The sequence below is a fragment of the Eutrema salsugineum genome, unplaced genomic scaffold (genome assembly GCF_000478725.1).
Source record: "Eutrema salsugineum unplaced genomic scaffold, Eutsalg1_0 scaffold_9, whole genome shotgun sequence".
Taxonomy (NCBI): Eukaryota; Viridiplantae; Streptophyta; class Magnoliopsida; order Brassicales; family Brassicaceae; genus Eutrema; species Eutrema salsugineum.
This window is the reverse complement of record NW_006256342.1, coordinates 105,990-118,710: the sequence shown is the minus strand read 5'-3', so window position 1 is coordinate 118,710 and position 12,721 is coordinate 105,990. Positions and strand designations below refer to the sequence as shown.

Sequence of the window (12,721 nt, the reverse complement as noted above, 5' to 3'; positions counted from 1 at the left end):
TTAAAAACTATTTTGTTAGTTTCACCAGTAAGAAAGGCATGGTCTAGTACCGAGTAATGAACAAGAGTTACGGACAGTAATTATAAGAAGGCTGCTTAAAGATTATTAATACATTAGATTCCAGTCAGGTCGTACAGAAGACAGAACAGCAGTAAGCCGTCTAAGAAGGCTACTCTGTTGTCAAAAGGTTAACCTTATTCACACTCTCTTTAAAAGCTTCCAAGGCAACTGCGCAGTGCTCTTTCGATCTCAACCCTTGTTCAACAACCTGCATTGCTCTTCTGTGCAAATGCTCACACCATTGAACCGGATTTATTATGTCCACACTGCCTGACCCGAAATCAGCCACATAGAGACGGTTCACATCCTTGCGCCACCGTTGCAGTATATACTGAGACGGGACTTCCTCCAAGCCATTCTGGCTGAGTAGAAGGAGGACGTGTCTGCACAGGTACCCATTGAAGCTGAAACCACCACAGACACAGAAGCAACGTACTTGTGCTGCTGCACTTGTCTCGTAGATGACCTCAAATTCTCTCACCTTCTCTCCATCCCGCTCTTTCACCACATACGAGGAGGCTGGCCCGTTTGAGTGGACCTGCGTTACTCCGAAACATAAAGACATTGCCGAGACCTCCTCTTGGAACCTTTTAAATATCTCCTTTGTGAACACCTTTGCCATCTGAGACTCGTACGGGTGCGCTGTTTTGAGCTCAGGGATTAACTTTGAGGACTCTGAATCACGCAAGGCTTCACTTGTGTAATTTGTATCCAGAAAAGATTCGTACCCTTGAAGGAATTCTGTCAGGGATGTGCCCCGGTGAACGTAGCCACTGAAGATGAACGGGGCTGCCGCATTTCCCATTCGAAAAATCAGCTCCCCAGCCAAAAATGTATCTTTGAGGTAAACTGGAGCCCATTGTTCTCGATCTTGAAACAAGCGCTGGATCGTCTCGTGATTTGTCAGCCCAAACCGAAGGATCATCTCTTCCCAAGCTACTTCGAATTCTTCGACCTTGAGAAAACTGTAGACGACTCTGTTCAGTGCCAGACGGAAGGCCTCAGAATCTTGTAGTCCGACAACGCTCCGAAAGATGCTTTGCAAGACGTGGGTCAAGCTAAGCCGATGATGAGCCCTTGGAAAAACTTCAGAGACTGCACTCTGCATTGCCTTGCACTGCTCTGTGATGAAGGTCTGGGGTGGACGGCCTAACATGCACGTTAGCCACGCTCTGAAGAGCCAGACGTAGGTCTCATAGCTCTGGTCAGCAACCAAACCACAGCCCAGTAAAATCGAATCTCCATGGTGGTTTATTCCAACAAATGCAACAAGGGGAAGCTCGTATGTATCTGATAAACATGTTGTGTCAAACACAACTACATCGGCAAAGTGAGAGTATGCAGCCCTAGCTCGAGGGTCAATCCAGAACACATTCCTCAGACTCCCGTCATCGCCGAGATCCATCAAGTAAAGAAAGTTGGGGTTGGTAAGCTGAATCCGGAAGAAGAAATCCTGCAAGGCACTAAAGGCTCCTCTGATCTCCAAACGCCTTGAGCAATGGAGGTGATCATGGTTGCGGTGGCTCGTCTCCCCGCTAGAGTTTGGTGTGTCAATGGCAGGGGTTTTATACAATTTGATGGTCCGGACTTGAACGTCGACAGGGGGTTCTGGTTTCCTTTTGGTAGAGGTCTTCTTGTGAGACTTGGAGTTGTGAGCTCTCTCAGGATCGAAAGAGTGGTTGTGGAGGAGCTTGACTTCATCAACTTTCCATCGATCAAAGTCAATGAGTCTTAGGCGTATCATAGCCTGGCAACCCGTTCTGGTCTCCTTCCTGCGGGTGTTTGCTTCTTTAACCATCTTGAAACCTTCACAGTTGCAGCACAAAACAGCACCGCGTTTCTCCTTGCTGTTACGCTTAGTCCAGGAAGATTTAACCCTGATGGCAAAACCGAGCTCCCTTGCGTAGGAGTTGTAGTAACTGTAAGCATCATCGTACGACTCGAACTCCATTCCTGTCGCAGGAGGCATCAAACACTTGGGCTGGGACTGGGATTCCTCATTACTCTCACAGTCGGCAGCAAAAGGAGTTTCTCTGTTACTTGCGATTTCAAGCAATCCTCGACAATCATTATCAAGGTCAAGGTCGTTTTCCAGGTCAGTAGGGTCAAGGTCCTCTGCGTGCTCGCTGCACTGAGACCGCTCTTCCATCTGAAAATCAAAAGCCTGACCAGACTCAATTACAAGACCAGCAAAAATCAACCTTGTCCCCGACCATTATGCAAAGCTTATCAATCTCTAAATCTGACGCAGCCAAGAGCGAATCCTATTAAGTTCCGGAAGCAAGAGATAGTCTAGAGGCAGTAGAGAAAGGAAGTGACCGTGATGCAGAGATTAGAGCTCTGGTCGGGCGGTGAGTAGACGCTATCGCCGATCATCGTTCGTCGCCTGCAACTCTTTCACACTTTGCCCCCTCCTCTTTTTTCACCCAACAAATCGTGCAAGTGCCAGGCAAAAGAATTAAAACACACAACTTTAATGGCCTATTAATGATCCATTACCGATCCTTCGATGGATCCTGAATGGCCCATTACTGATCCTTCAAAGGCCTAATACCGATCCTTCAATGGTCCATTAATGGTCCTTTCGTGGCCCTCTACCGATCCTTCAGTGGCCCATCATTGAAGGCCAATTACTGATCTTTCAATGGCCCATTCATAGTCATTTCGTGGCACATTGCCGATCCTTCAGTGGCCCATTACCAATCTTTCAGTGACCCATTAACGGCCCATTACCGATCCTTCAATGGCCCATTACCGATCCTTAATGGCTCATTAAATGGCCCATTAGCGAACCTTAAATGGCCCATTAATGGCCCACTACCGATCATTCAACGGCCCATTAATGGCCCATTACCAATTCTTTTTGGCCCATTAATGGCCCATTAGCGATCCTTCAATGGCCCATTAATGGTCATTTCGCGGCTTTTTACCGATCCTTCAGTGACCCATTATTGAAGGCCTATTACTAATCCTTCAATGCCCCATTAATGGTCATTTCGTGGCCCATTACGGATCCTTCAGTGGCCCATTACGGATCCTTCAGTGGCCCATTACAAATCCTTAAATAGCCATTAATGGCCCATTACCAATCCTTCATTGACTCATTAATGGCCCATTAGCGATCCTTTTTGGCCTATTAATGGCCCTTAACAATCCTTCAATTGCTCATTACCGATCCTTCAATGACCCATTAATGGTCCTTTTATGGCCCTTTAGCGATTCTTCAGTGACCCATTATTGAAGTCCCATTACTGATCTTTCAGTAGCCCATTAATGATCATTTCGTGGCCCATTACCGATCCTTTAGTGGCCCATTACCAATTCTTTAGTGAACTATTAATAGTCCATTACCAATCCTTCAATGGCCCATTAAATGACTCATTAGCGATCCTTCTCGGCCCATTAATGACCTATTAACGATCTTTCAATGGCCCATAATAGCCCATTAGAGATCCTTCAATGGCCCATTTCCGATACTTCAGTGGCCCATTAATGGTCCTTTCGTGGCCCTTTGCCGATCCTTCAGTGGCCCATTATTGAAGGCCATTACTGATTCTTCAATGGCCCATTAACGGTCTTTCCGTGGGCCATTACCGATCCATCAGTGGCCAATTAATGACTCTTTTTGGGCTTTTCAACGGCTCATTACCGGCCCATTAGTGACCTGTAGTGACCCATTAATGGCCTAGTTTATTGTTCATATTCGACTCATTAAACCCTGTTAATGATCCGTTTGTATGACCGAAAATAGAAATCGTTTTCTCATATTATCTATTATATTATAACAGAAGCACATTTAGTACTTGCTTCCAAACATCCCTAATTTTTTTTAAGTGTTTAAAAATAATTTTAATAGTTATTTATATTTAATTTCAAAAATTAGTTATTAATTTAAATATTTTTAAAGTTCCTTAAATATAGGTAATTAGATTTAATTTCATTAAAAATAATAAATCAGATATTAATTTAGATTTGATTTAAAAATTCTAATTTAAATAATTTTTATATACTATTAAACATTTTTATCAAAAATATCTAGAATTTTTGAAAAAAACATAATTCACATATGAAAAATAATGGTCATATTTGAAATATAAAATATTTATAATGATATAAATGATATGATATTTATGTTGCTTATATAATATATTTACGATTATGATTTGTTTACAAATTTAGGTAAAATTATGTTTTTATAATAGTTTATTTTGAATTAATATTAGCGGACGGGTTAAAATTATATTTTTATAATCATAATTAATTTTAATACTATAAAAATATATATAAACATAAAAATCAATATTTTCACTTATTAAAACAATATATTTATAAAAATAATTATATTTAAACTCAAAAACAAAAATTATATTACAAAATTCGTTAAAAAATAAAAAATATTTCAATATGATACACGGGATTAGAATCTAGTATGGTTTTAAAAAGGACGTCTCCTCTACACTTTCAAGTCGCATTGTACTCGCCTACGTTTTAGTTCGTTGGTAATAATCGGCTCCTAATTTTTGAAATCGAAGAAGCGAATTCATTAAATAGACAAATTAATAATAATAAATAAATAAATAAAACACTCAAAATGGGCAAATTGTGAAGTTGGGACTTTCGGGTACAAAACCTTTAATTAGAGATAGGAGGATGGAAACTCAAAAGTAAATCACAAACATTACAAAAAGAGGAAGCAAAAAGGACCAAAAAAAAAAAAGATTACACAGATGAAGGAAGCCACAGCTCAAGCTCACAAAGGCACAACACCTACCTCCTGAAAATATTCAAATCCACACATGCTCATTTTAGAAACCGCAATTACTCAACTTGACTTTACACTTCAAATATCTTAAATCGGCAACTTAAACGACCTATTAAAAACGGGCAACAATAGCAGCCCAAAGTGCTCCGTAAAGCAGCTTGGAGAAGCATCATTCAAGAGGACCTTCATTTACAAGTGCATTCACTTGCTTAAGCTCATCTCCGAGTATCTGCATCCCATATAAGGCATTAGCGTCTGATTTCATCCGCTATAAATATGACTACCTCTCCACTCTAATTCAGGGTTGTTCCATGTCAGAAGTAAGATCAATTTAAACCACACAGTTATAAGATAGCTTCAAAACTCACCTACGAGGCTGCTTGTTTCGGTTGCTGTTCAACCGTTGTGAATTTCCATTGTTTGTAACCTCTACATCAAAAAAGAAAAATATTTTAACCTCAAACATAACGACCCAAACAATCAATCTTCCATGGTATTGATACTCCTCTCTTTCATTTGGTCAACGTAATAATTCAAATTCAAATTCCCCAAAACATAACTAAATCTTTTGAATCCATAATATAGGCCCTGTTTAACTGTCAAGCGTTACGACTTAGATACACTATACTTGAGGAACCATATAGGACATATAAATCTCCTTGTACTAGTTACCTATCATATCAGAGTAAATAAACAAAATCCCGCAGGCATCAGATGGCAAATCACTGGTCTCAGACCAGAATGGGAAGAAAATGACTTACCAAGTCTCTCCACTGGTTTCTCTTCATCATTAGGGTTACTCGAACTGTTTTCTTGGCTGCAAAAAAAGAAGATAGTTTGTGTAAGTGAGCCTAAATTAAATGTTTCGCTTAACACTCACAATCAGAGAAGATTGACATGGTTGCATGAGTGCCCAACCAAGAAAGTTTGACTGGTTAATGAACGCTACATGCTTCTGGCTGTACATAGAAGATATGCTACTAATTAAACACTTTAGATATGCAAATCTAATGAGTAACAAGCATATTGCAATGAGCAAAGAATAAGAGAAATCACAAATATAAAATCCACATACGGTTGCTTTAGTTAAAGCTAGATTGCCCTACTGCACACTTCCTTTAGGATAAAGGTAAGAGTCAACACTTTAGCATACAGAAATGTTGATTAACAATACTGAGAAAATGAAGAGAACTATCTTATAAACCTGGAGGATCCCGCAGAGGAAGGTAACCCTGGTTTGTGTGCTTGGTATGAACCATCGATGGCGGCATAAGGTGAATACGAAGCCCCTAATGCTCCCGGGCCAGTCAAAATAGGCAACCTGCCAATAATATAATAGCAGTAATCAGAAACAGAGAGCTATGGAAATCAAACAAACAACAAGCAGCAGATAGATGAAAGCAACAATTCTGGTGCTGTTTAAGCAAGAAAAAGACTACTAATATGTAAAATCATCTCAAATCACGAAAGCATACAGCAAGTCAACCAACAACACATGGAATATATAATTTGTCAAAAAATGTAAAGCTAAGGAAACTCAAAACTAACATCCACAAATATGGTACATCGAAAAGGAAGAACAGCATACCATGTCATCTCAGGATTTCCTGTACCATGTTCTGGTTGGACATATCCTGGAAGAGCCATTCCATGGACATATCCTGGAAGAGCCATTCCAGAGCTTGGAACACCACCATGCTGACCACCGAATTGCATAACTGTACATAGAAATGACCATTACAAAACATGATTTTTTTTTGTAAAACCAACCAGACATGCATATACAGCAGACGGTGATAACAAGCCGCCCTAGACATGGGCAACCAGGCCAAGCAACCCAGGATCATTGTATGGATAAATTAATTCTGGAAAATGTATTTCAACCATTCCAATGTCAACAGCTACATTCAAAACAAATTACCAGGCAGAAAAGCAGGGAAATTTGGATTGCCATGACCAGCTGACATGCTCCCAGCTGGCCCCATAAATTGGGTCCCTCCAAACATAAAAGATCCCCTTCCACTATGCTGGAGAGACCCTTTTCCCTTGGCAACCAGGGCACCTGATTCCGTGGTTGAATCTGTTTCCCCAAAAAGATATTGATTTTTCAATGAGCTGGTTTTCGGTGGAGAAGAAGACAGCGAACTAATAACAGCCGAATGTTGATCAAAAGCCTGACCAGGAGGTTGAGTACAGCTTTGGTCGGTGGCTTTTGGCATTCCCCGGATTTGCATCGGCGAGGAAACTTTGTCACCATGATTAAGAGATTGCTGGTAAAGCGCTTGCCCAGGAGGAGGTGCACCTCTACCTTGACTTGTAGCCTGAGAAGGTTGGGCAGTGCGTACCCACGTGGGGCTGGATTTAGTATGCCCAAACTTCTTCCCAGTGGGAGTAGGGTTTGCATTAATGTGCAGTCTTCCCATGCCAGCTCGTAAATCCTTTTGTGCCAAGTTCTTGGAGGATCCAGAAGGATAGAATGGAGGAGAAGCTGAATTTAAGCTTGAAGCAACTACATTCTTTTTGGCTTGGATGGCATCAGTCTCTGTACTAGCTGTTTCTGTTGGTGCACGCCCTGAATCCACGTGTGACACTTTCTCAAAAGAATTCTGGGACCTATAGATTCAATGGACAAGACACTAAAATTAGAAATAAAAGCCTTCGTATGTACTAGAGAGAAAACAAAAATTAAGGACTTACTGTTTGGTTTGCACAGAAGGTGCTTGATTGCCATTTCTCAAGGCAACCTCATATCTTCGGGGCCCTCTACCTCTGGAGACAGCCTTAGGAAACTGATTTTGGTGTCCGTTGCTGGTAAACGCTTTAGAATTGCTCCCTCGAGAATATCCACGCTCCTGACCCCTACCAAGACCACGACCTCTGACTCGCCCTCTCGAAGTCCTCCGCTATGCTCACAAAGTTTTATTGATCAGCTTTTAATTAAGAAGGGAAGAAAAGAGAGGTGAAAAAATCTGTAAAGGAGGAAGCATATATATATATATATATATATATATATAAACAAATACGGATGTATTTATGGAGAGGATACAGAGAGGGGATTTAAAAATCAGTACATCATATTGCTTTTCCTGTGTATTCATCTCCTCATATTTGTCATGTCCCCATTTTCTTTCATCTCTAGATTGCCAGAGCCTCCTGCCACCACGCATTCGCCTACGCAAGACATTATCAAAACCTATATCAATTGACATTACGATGTAACTCGCGTGCAGAGACACAAAACAGAAGGTTGAATGATTCTGCAGGCATCCAGGCCAGATTCAGATATTAGGAGGATTCACAATCTAAGTTAAAACCTATGATTAGCAAACCAAAAGCAGTTGTTTCAATCTATCTGAACAACATGATAAAATAAAATGGCATGGCAAGAAAGTTAATTGTTAACTTCACCAAATCAGTCAATAACCAACTAGTATGTACACAAATCCAGAGCCTGGACCATAAAGAGTTAATCAAAGAGAGTTTCAGTTGACCTATTTGAGGCGGCATCCAATTCCTGAAATCTGTCATCGTGCATGTAAAATGCTCCAGCAGTTGGCACTGCAAAAGGTTCCTTGGGCTTTTGTTCCACAACATCTGTGGCAGAGTCCTCAATCACTCCCTTAGGCTGAGAGTCCACTGGCTTGCCATTGTCATTATCCGCTATGTATTCCAAATCGTCTCCATAATCCTCTTCCTCATCCTCCTCTTCTTCATCATAACTATCGCCCTCTATGTGCAAGCCTTCCTCGCCTTCATCATCAAGAATACCACCACTCTGTTCATCGGAATCAATCTCGGGTCTCTGATTTCCTCCCCGCTTCGCATCCGCATCCTTAACCCCTTCATCCTCATCATCGCTTGCTTCTCTTCTCCTGGTAGCCAAGGAGCGCTTCAATTCCTCGGGATCACTCTCATACTCCGCCTCTTCTGGGGCCATAATCCTCGAATCAACCTCCTAAGCCAAACCCTACGACGAACAGATTTGAAGAACCAAAAGCCCTAATAATCACCGATAAATATCAAACGAAAATCAGGACAAGAAAACCCTTGCTAGACTCCTCTCGCGATCGCTTTGGGTCTTTGATAAATCGAATGGAGCAGGCTTTAATCGATTCTTAAACTCTCTAATATAATTTAATCATTTATCTTTATTTTGGTGCAAAGTATTTTATCTATGAGCAAAGCCGGCGAGTTTCTTACAATTTTTGGGAAATATCCAAGTTTAATACTGACGTATGTAGTTAAGAAACCTCGATAATAGTAATTCAATAATTTTTTAATGAATCCTCGGAAATATGTATTTAATCATTTACTAAAAAAAAGAATTACAGAACATATAAAACTAGATTGAATCTGTTGCGAAATATGGCGCTCTAATTTCTTCTTCTTTTTTTGGAAACTGAATCTCGAATAAACTCACCTAGTTGTTACCCGCACTTGTATTTCAATTAGGGATATAACATGGATGAAATCTGACTTTACTTGACAGTTATGTGAAGTTTGAGCGTCACAATTATACAACTCTTTGTGAATCAGACACAATTGGGAGATTCACAATGATGATAAAACATTAAATAAAAAAGGGCACACGTTCATTCAGAATAATCATCCTCGTTACCATCATCACTATATTGATTGGCATCTGGCTCCGCCTCGTGTTTCCAAGATCTACCAAGGCCTTCTTCGTCCTCTAACCTTCTCATCTTGGAGCTCGAAGCACCAACCCTAGAATTTGAATAAACCTACATCCAAAGTCCAAAGAAATTGGCAAAGACAAATTACAGCTTTCCACATTTTCTTGCTGTTAAACCGTATGAGATATGAATTTTTACTATACCCCTGAATCTTTATGTTCTATCACTGAAACAGCCGATCTGCGCCTTACAGTCACCCTTGAAGGTACCGCAAAATGTTCAATCTCATCAGAAGATCTTCCTTCCCTGGCCCTTCTCTTCCTCAGGTTGAGCTTTGTGACTAGGGGCTGCAACATGCTCAGGGGTCACCCCATAGTATTACAGATGGGAACTCTGGAATTATGTAACAAACAACCAAAAATAAAACAGATCCAGGTATAGTTTAGGGCATACCAGATAGCTAGCTGTCCCATCGTCGAACGACACCAGGTATGTGCCACGATCGTTTGCATCATCACCACCTACCTGTTATAACATGAGGTGGCATATTTTATTTCGACCGGCAACACTAACAATAAAATTTTATTCCAAATCACATCGGCTAAGGTACATACATCCCAGTGGTATTCCCGAACCCAAGTGTACGAGATATCCTCGTTTTCATCATGCATATCCTTTGACAACTGCCACAACAAACATCAATACTCAATCCAATTCTTCACGTGTCAAGACTTGTTTACAGAGATCGACTCCAGGAGTCGCATGTCTACCTCATCCAAGGAAGGAACCATGTACGCCAGAAATTTTTCTGGATTGCCAGTGTCTGATCCAGCCACCACATAGCTTTTCAAAATGGCCTGTCAAGGATGAGGTCAGAGCTCGCCATCGATTATGAGGAAAAAAAGGGTTAATTTCTGTGATAGTTATATAAAAACTAGTTCAAGGCAATCAAAAAATGTTTATGATTCAGCCCTATAACTCCCATCCCATCCTAGTTCGAGAGCACTAATGTAGGCAATATTGAAAGTGATATGGTTTTCACATTCACCTCGACAAAAAAAATTATTCCACTGTAAGAGAAAAGAAATATTTGGACCAAGCTCAGAGATATAGACAGCACAAAACTCACCCGTGACTCATATTCATCACGAATTGAAGGCTTCAACTTGCCAAAGGATTCAGAATCAGCTGTAGGAGCACTATCAAAATTCGCTACCACAAACTGCTCATCGTACCTGAGTCAAATATTAAAAGGAAGAGTCAACTAGATTAGCATATGCTACGAGTTCAGTGAAAACCATTACTGGCTTTTTTTCATCCACTAAAAGTCTAGCAAAGAAACATTGGAACAAGACATGGAGCAGGGAAAAATCAGGATCAACATCCCTCTTAGGTACTATATAGTTACACCTCAACAAGGCTGGCTTTTCCATCCATTGATTAGACTATCCTATAGCAATTGGAAAGCTATACCTGCATGTTTACCACAACAGATGATCCCTCACCAAATGCCAACATAGACATAAACTCCAAAGTGTCCTAGTTATTTACAAATGCAGCAGGGGCCGCTTTACAATCGTATCTAATGGCAGAGCTATTATGTTAGATTTAAGTTTGGCTGAAAGGGAAAATAAGGAGGATCCAACCTATCAAAATGTGGCAGTAGTGGTAAAACTTCAACTGGGTGCAAGTTTTTATTGGTGGCATGAACTGGTCGAGATTTGCAGGCCTCGAAGGATGCTTCAATATCCTTGATCTGTCTCTCTCTAGAGACCAAGATACAGAAACCATTAGACCATTTTGAATTGTTTTTTGTTTCACTTTCTATAGAAAAACACAAATTAGAGAAACATCACACCTATTGTTAAGATTTTGCAAGATGTTGATGCCTCCTTTCATCTCTCGCAGTTCCTTTGCTTGTTTCTCAGTTAGAGACTAAACATGGAGAAGATAGAAGGTTTGAAACTGTCTTTACAACATAAAAGAATTTTCCAACAACGGAGACTGATACCTGTCTTGCCGATTCATTATTGATTGAAGAAATGTACTGTGTTTTCACGAGCCAGGAAACACCTTTATCAGTTGGTCTTTCTTTTCTCCTGATGCCATCTTTCTTAATAGGTGTAACAGCATCATCATCACGCAATAGTTCTTCATCTTCAGGGGCGAGAGGTGCCTTGAATTTGGGTGGGCTGCAACAGTAAATATCCCAGCAGATGAGGTCTCGCATTTTATGAACATTGTTTTCGGTTTTTGGAGACTTACTTGTATACACTTAAGTCAAGGAGATCCAAGGGTATTCCAAGATCAGGCTCGACAAAGATTTTTGGTTTCCATAACTTCTCCAGCGACGTGATGGTATACTTTGTATATCTAGTGGGATCAAAGGGATAGTATCAAGAAGAAGGAAAGGAGAAGAAGACAAATGTATTAGGGATAAAGATAAATGAAATAAAAAAACATACTGATCTTTATCTGGCTTAATGGTCATAAGCTTGAGCTGTGCGGTTGGGTCAGGGAGCTCATTCCGGAACCTGGGAAGAAGATAATCAATCAGCTACATAAAGAAAGTGTAAAAGAGCAAGAAAGAAAGAAAGAAAGAAAGGGGGAAGGAAACTGACTTGAGCTTGCAGATGAAGGTGGTTGGTTTCTTTAACCTATTCTCGACCCTGTCGGTGGTCAGTAGAGGCGTAGGCTTCCTCTCCTCCGCGCGAGATCCAACAACGGAGGCGTGTCCCTTGGGCATTTGAGACTTGTGAGAACTTTTCATCTGCTGTCTAAGCTTCTCTTCTTGCCTTTGTTTCTCGAGCTCCCTCTTCTTCCTTAGCCTCCTCTCTTCTTCGGTCTCGATTTTGACACCGGGGTTCCTAATATGGGGCCTGTGGTGCTTCGATGGAACTCCATGAGCACGGTCGCGCCTTCCAGGTGCAGAAATCGGCTTGGAGGCCCCTTTGTCGCGGTCATTGGGGGCTTGGTTTCGAGGAGGATCGGGTACGAGAGGAGGAGGAGGAGGAGGAGCTGAGGGGGGAGGGGGAGGAGGAGGAGGAGAAGTGGGAGGAGGATGCGGAGGAGCTTGATGCTGGTTGAATTGAGGATAGTGTGACGGCTGCTGATAGTAAGCATGCGGATTGGGAGGCGGCGGAGGATAAGAGTAAAGGTTGATGCGACGGCGGTGGGGGAGGAAGAGGAGGGGTAATGACGGCGGAGGGGTGAGGAGGTAAAGGAGATAGCGACGGCTGTGGAGTGAGGAGAGATGCGGCGGCCG

General features: G+C 41.4%; 3 protein-coding genes across 5 annotated transcripts in view; all 3 read right to left on the bottom strand.

Annotated features, from left to right (window-relative positions):
* Window positions 1–87: 87 nt before the first annotated feature.
* Window positions 88–2,497, bottom strand: LOC18008083 (protein FAR1-RELATED SEQUENCE 8). Its single transcript, XM_006389681.2, has 2 exons — window positions 2,380–2,497; window positions 88–2,209 (listed from the first exon to the last, which is right to left on the bottom strand). Exons 1-2 carry the CDS (start codon window positions 2,434–2,436, stop codon window positions 170–172), a joined length of 2,097 nt encoding a protein of 698 aa, XP_006389743.1. The 5' UTR covers window positions 2,437–2,497; the 3' UTR covers window positions 88–169.
* A 2,155-nt stretch (window positions 2,498–4,652) lies between these two features.
* LOC18008203 (protein MLN51 homolog) lies at window positions 4,653–8,942 on the bottom strand. 3 transcript variants are annotated; one of them, XM_006389680.2, is made up of 11 exons: window positions 8,314–8,942; window positions 7,894–7,993; window positions 7,520–7,725; window positions 7,002–7,435; window positions 6,744–6,902; window positions 6,411–6,540; window positions 6,027–6,143; window positions 5,584–5,639; window positions 5,191–5,251; window positions 4,932–5,051; window positions 4,653–4,834 (listed from the first exon to the last, which is right to left on the bottom strand). In XM_006389680.2, exons 1-10 carry the CDS (start codon window positions 8,757–8,759, stop codon window positions 5,024–5,026), a joined length of 1,737 nt encoding a protein of 578 aa, XP_006389742.1. In that variant the 5' UTR covers window positions 8,760–8,942; the 3' UTR covers window positions 4,653–4,834; window positions 4,932–5,023. The 3 variants fall into 3 exon arrangements, with proteins under 3 accessions (XP_006389742.1, XP_024007673.1, XP_006389739.1); XM_024151905.1 differs by having other exon boundaries at window positions 6,744–7,435; XM_006389677.2 differs by having other exon boundaries at window positions 4,653–5,051; window positions 6,744–7,435; window positions 8,314–8,759.
* Window positions 8,943–9,284: 342 nt separating this feature from the next.
* Window positions 9,285–12,721, bottom strand: part of LOC18008186 (protein PAF1 homolog) — a 3,625-nt gene continuing 188 nt past the window's right edge. The window contains 13 exon segments of the mRNA XM_006389676.2: window positions 9,285–9,564; window positions 9,660–9,803; window positions 9,910–9,981; window positions 10,071–10,139; window positions 10,227–10,313; window positions 10,586–10,691; window positions 11,103–11,222; window positions 11,315–11,391; window positions 11,468–11,648; window positions 11,722–11,829; window positions 11,922–11,990; window positions 12,078–12,610; window positions 12,612–12,692. Coding sequence (XP_006389738.2) covers window positions 9,415–9,564; window positions 9,660–9,803; window positions 9,910–9,981; window positions 10,071–10,139; window positions 10,227–10,313; window positions 10,586–10,691; window positions 11,103–11,222; window positions 11,315–11,391; window positions 11,468–11,648; window positions 11,722–11,829; window positions 11,922–11,990; window positions 12,078–12,610; window positions 12,612–12,692 — 1,797 coding nt within the window. The 3' untranslated portion in view covers window positions 9,285–9,414.

Bases quoted from the DNA above. Each gene is read 5' to 3' on its own strand.
- LOC18008203 (XM_024151905.1), bottom strand. From the start codon at position 8,759: ATGGCCCCAGAAGAGGCGGAGTATGAGAGTGATCCCGAGGAATTGAAG. The intron at 7,726-7,893 runs GTACTGATTTTT...TTGTGAGCATAG, and splicing joins CACAGGAAAAGCAATATGAT to CGGAGGACTTCGAGAGGGCG. The intron at 7,436-7,519 runs GTAAGTCCTTAA...TTGAATCTATAG, and splicing joins CCTTCTGTGCAAACCAAACA to GTCCCAGAATTCTTTTGAGA.
- LOC18008083 (XM_006389681.2), bottom strand. From the start codon at position 2,436: ATGATCGGCGATAGCGTCTACTCACCGCCCGACCAGAGCTCTAATCTC. The intron at 2,210-2,379 runs GTCACTTCCTTT...TTTGATTTTCAG, and splicing joins GCTCTAATCTCTGCATCACG to ATGGAAGAGCGGTCTCAGTG.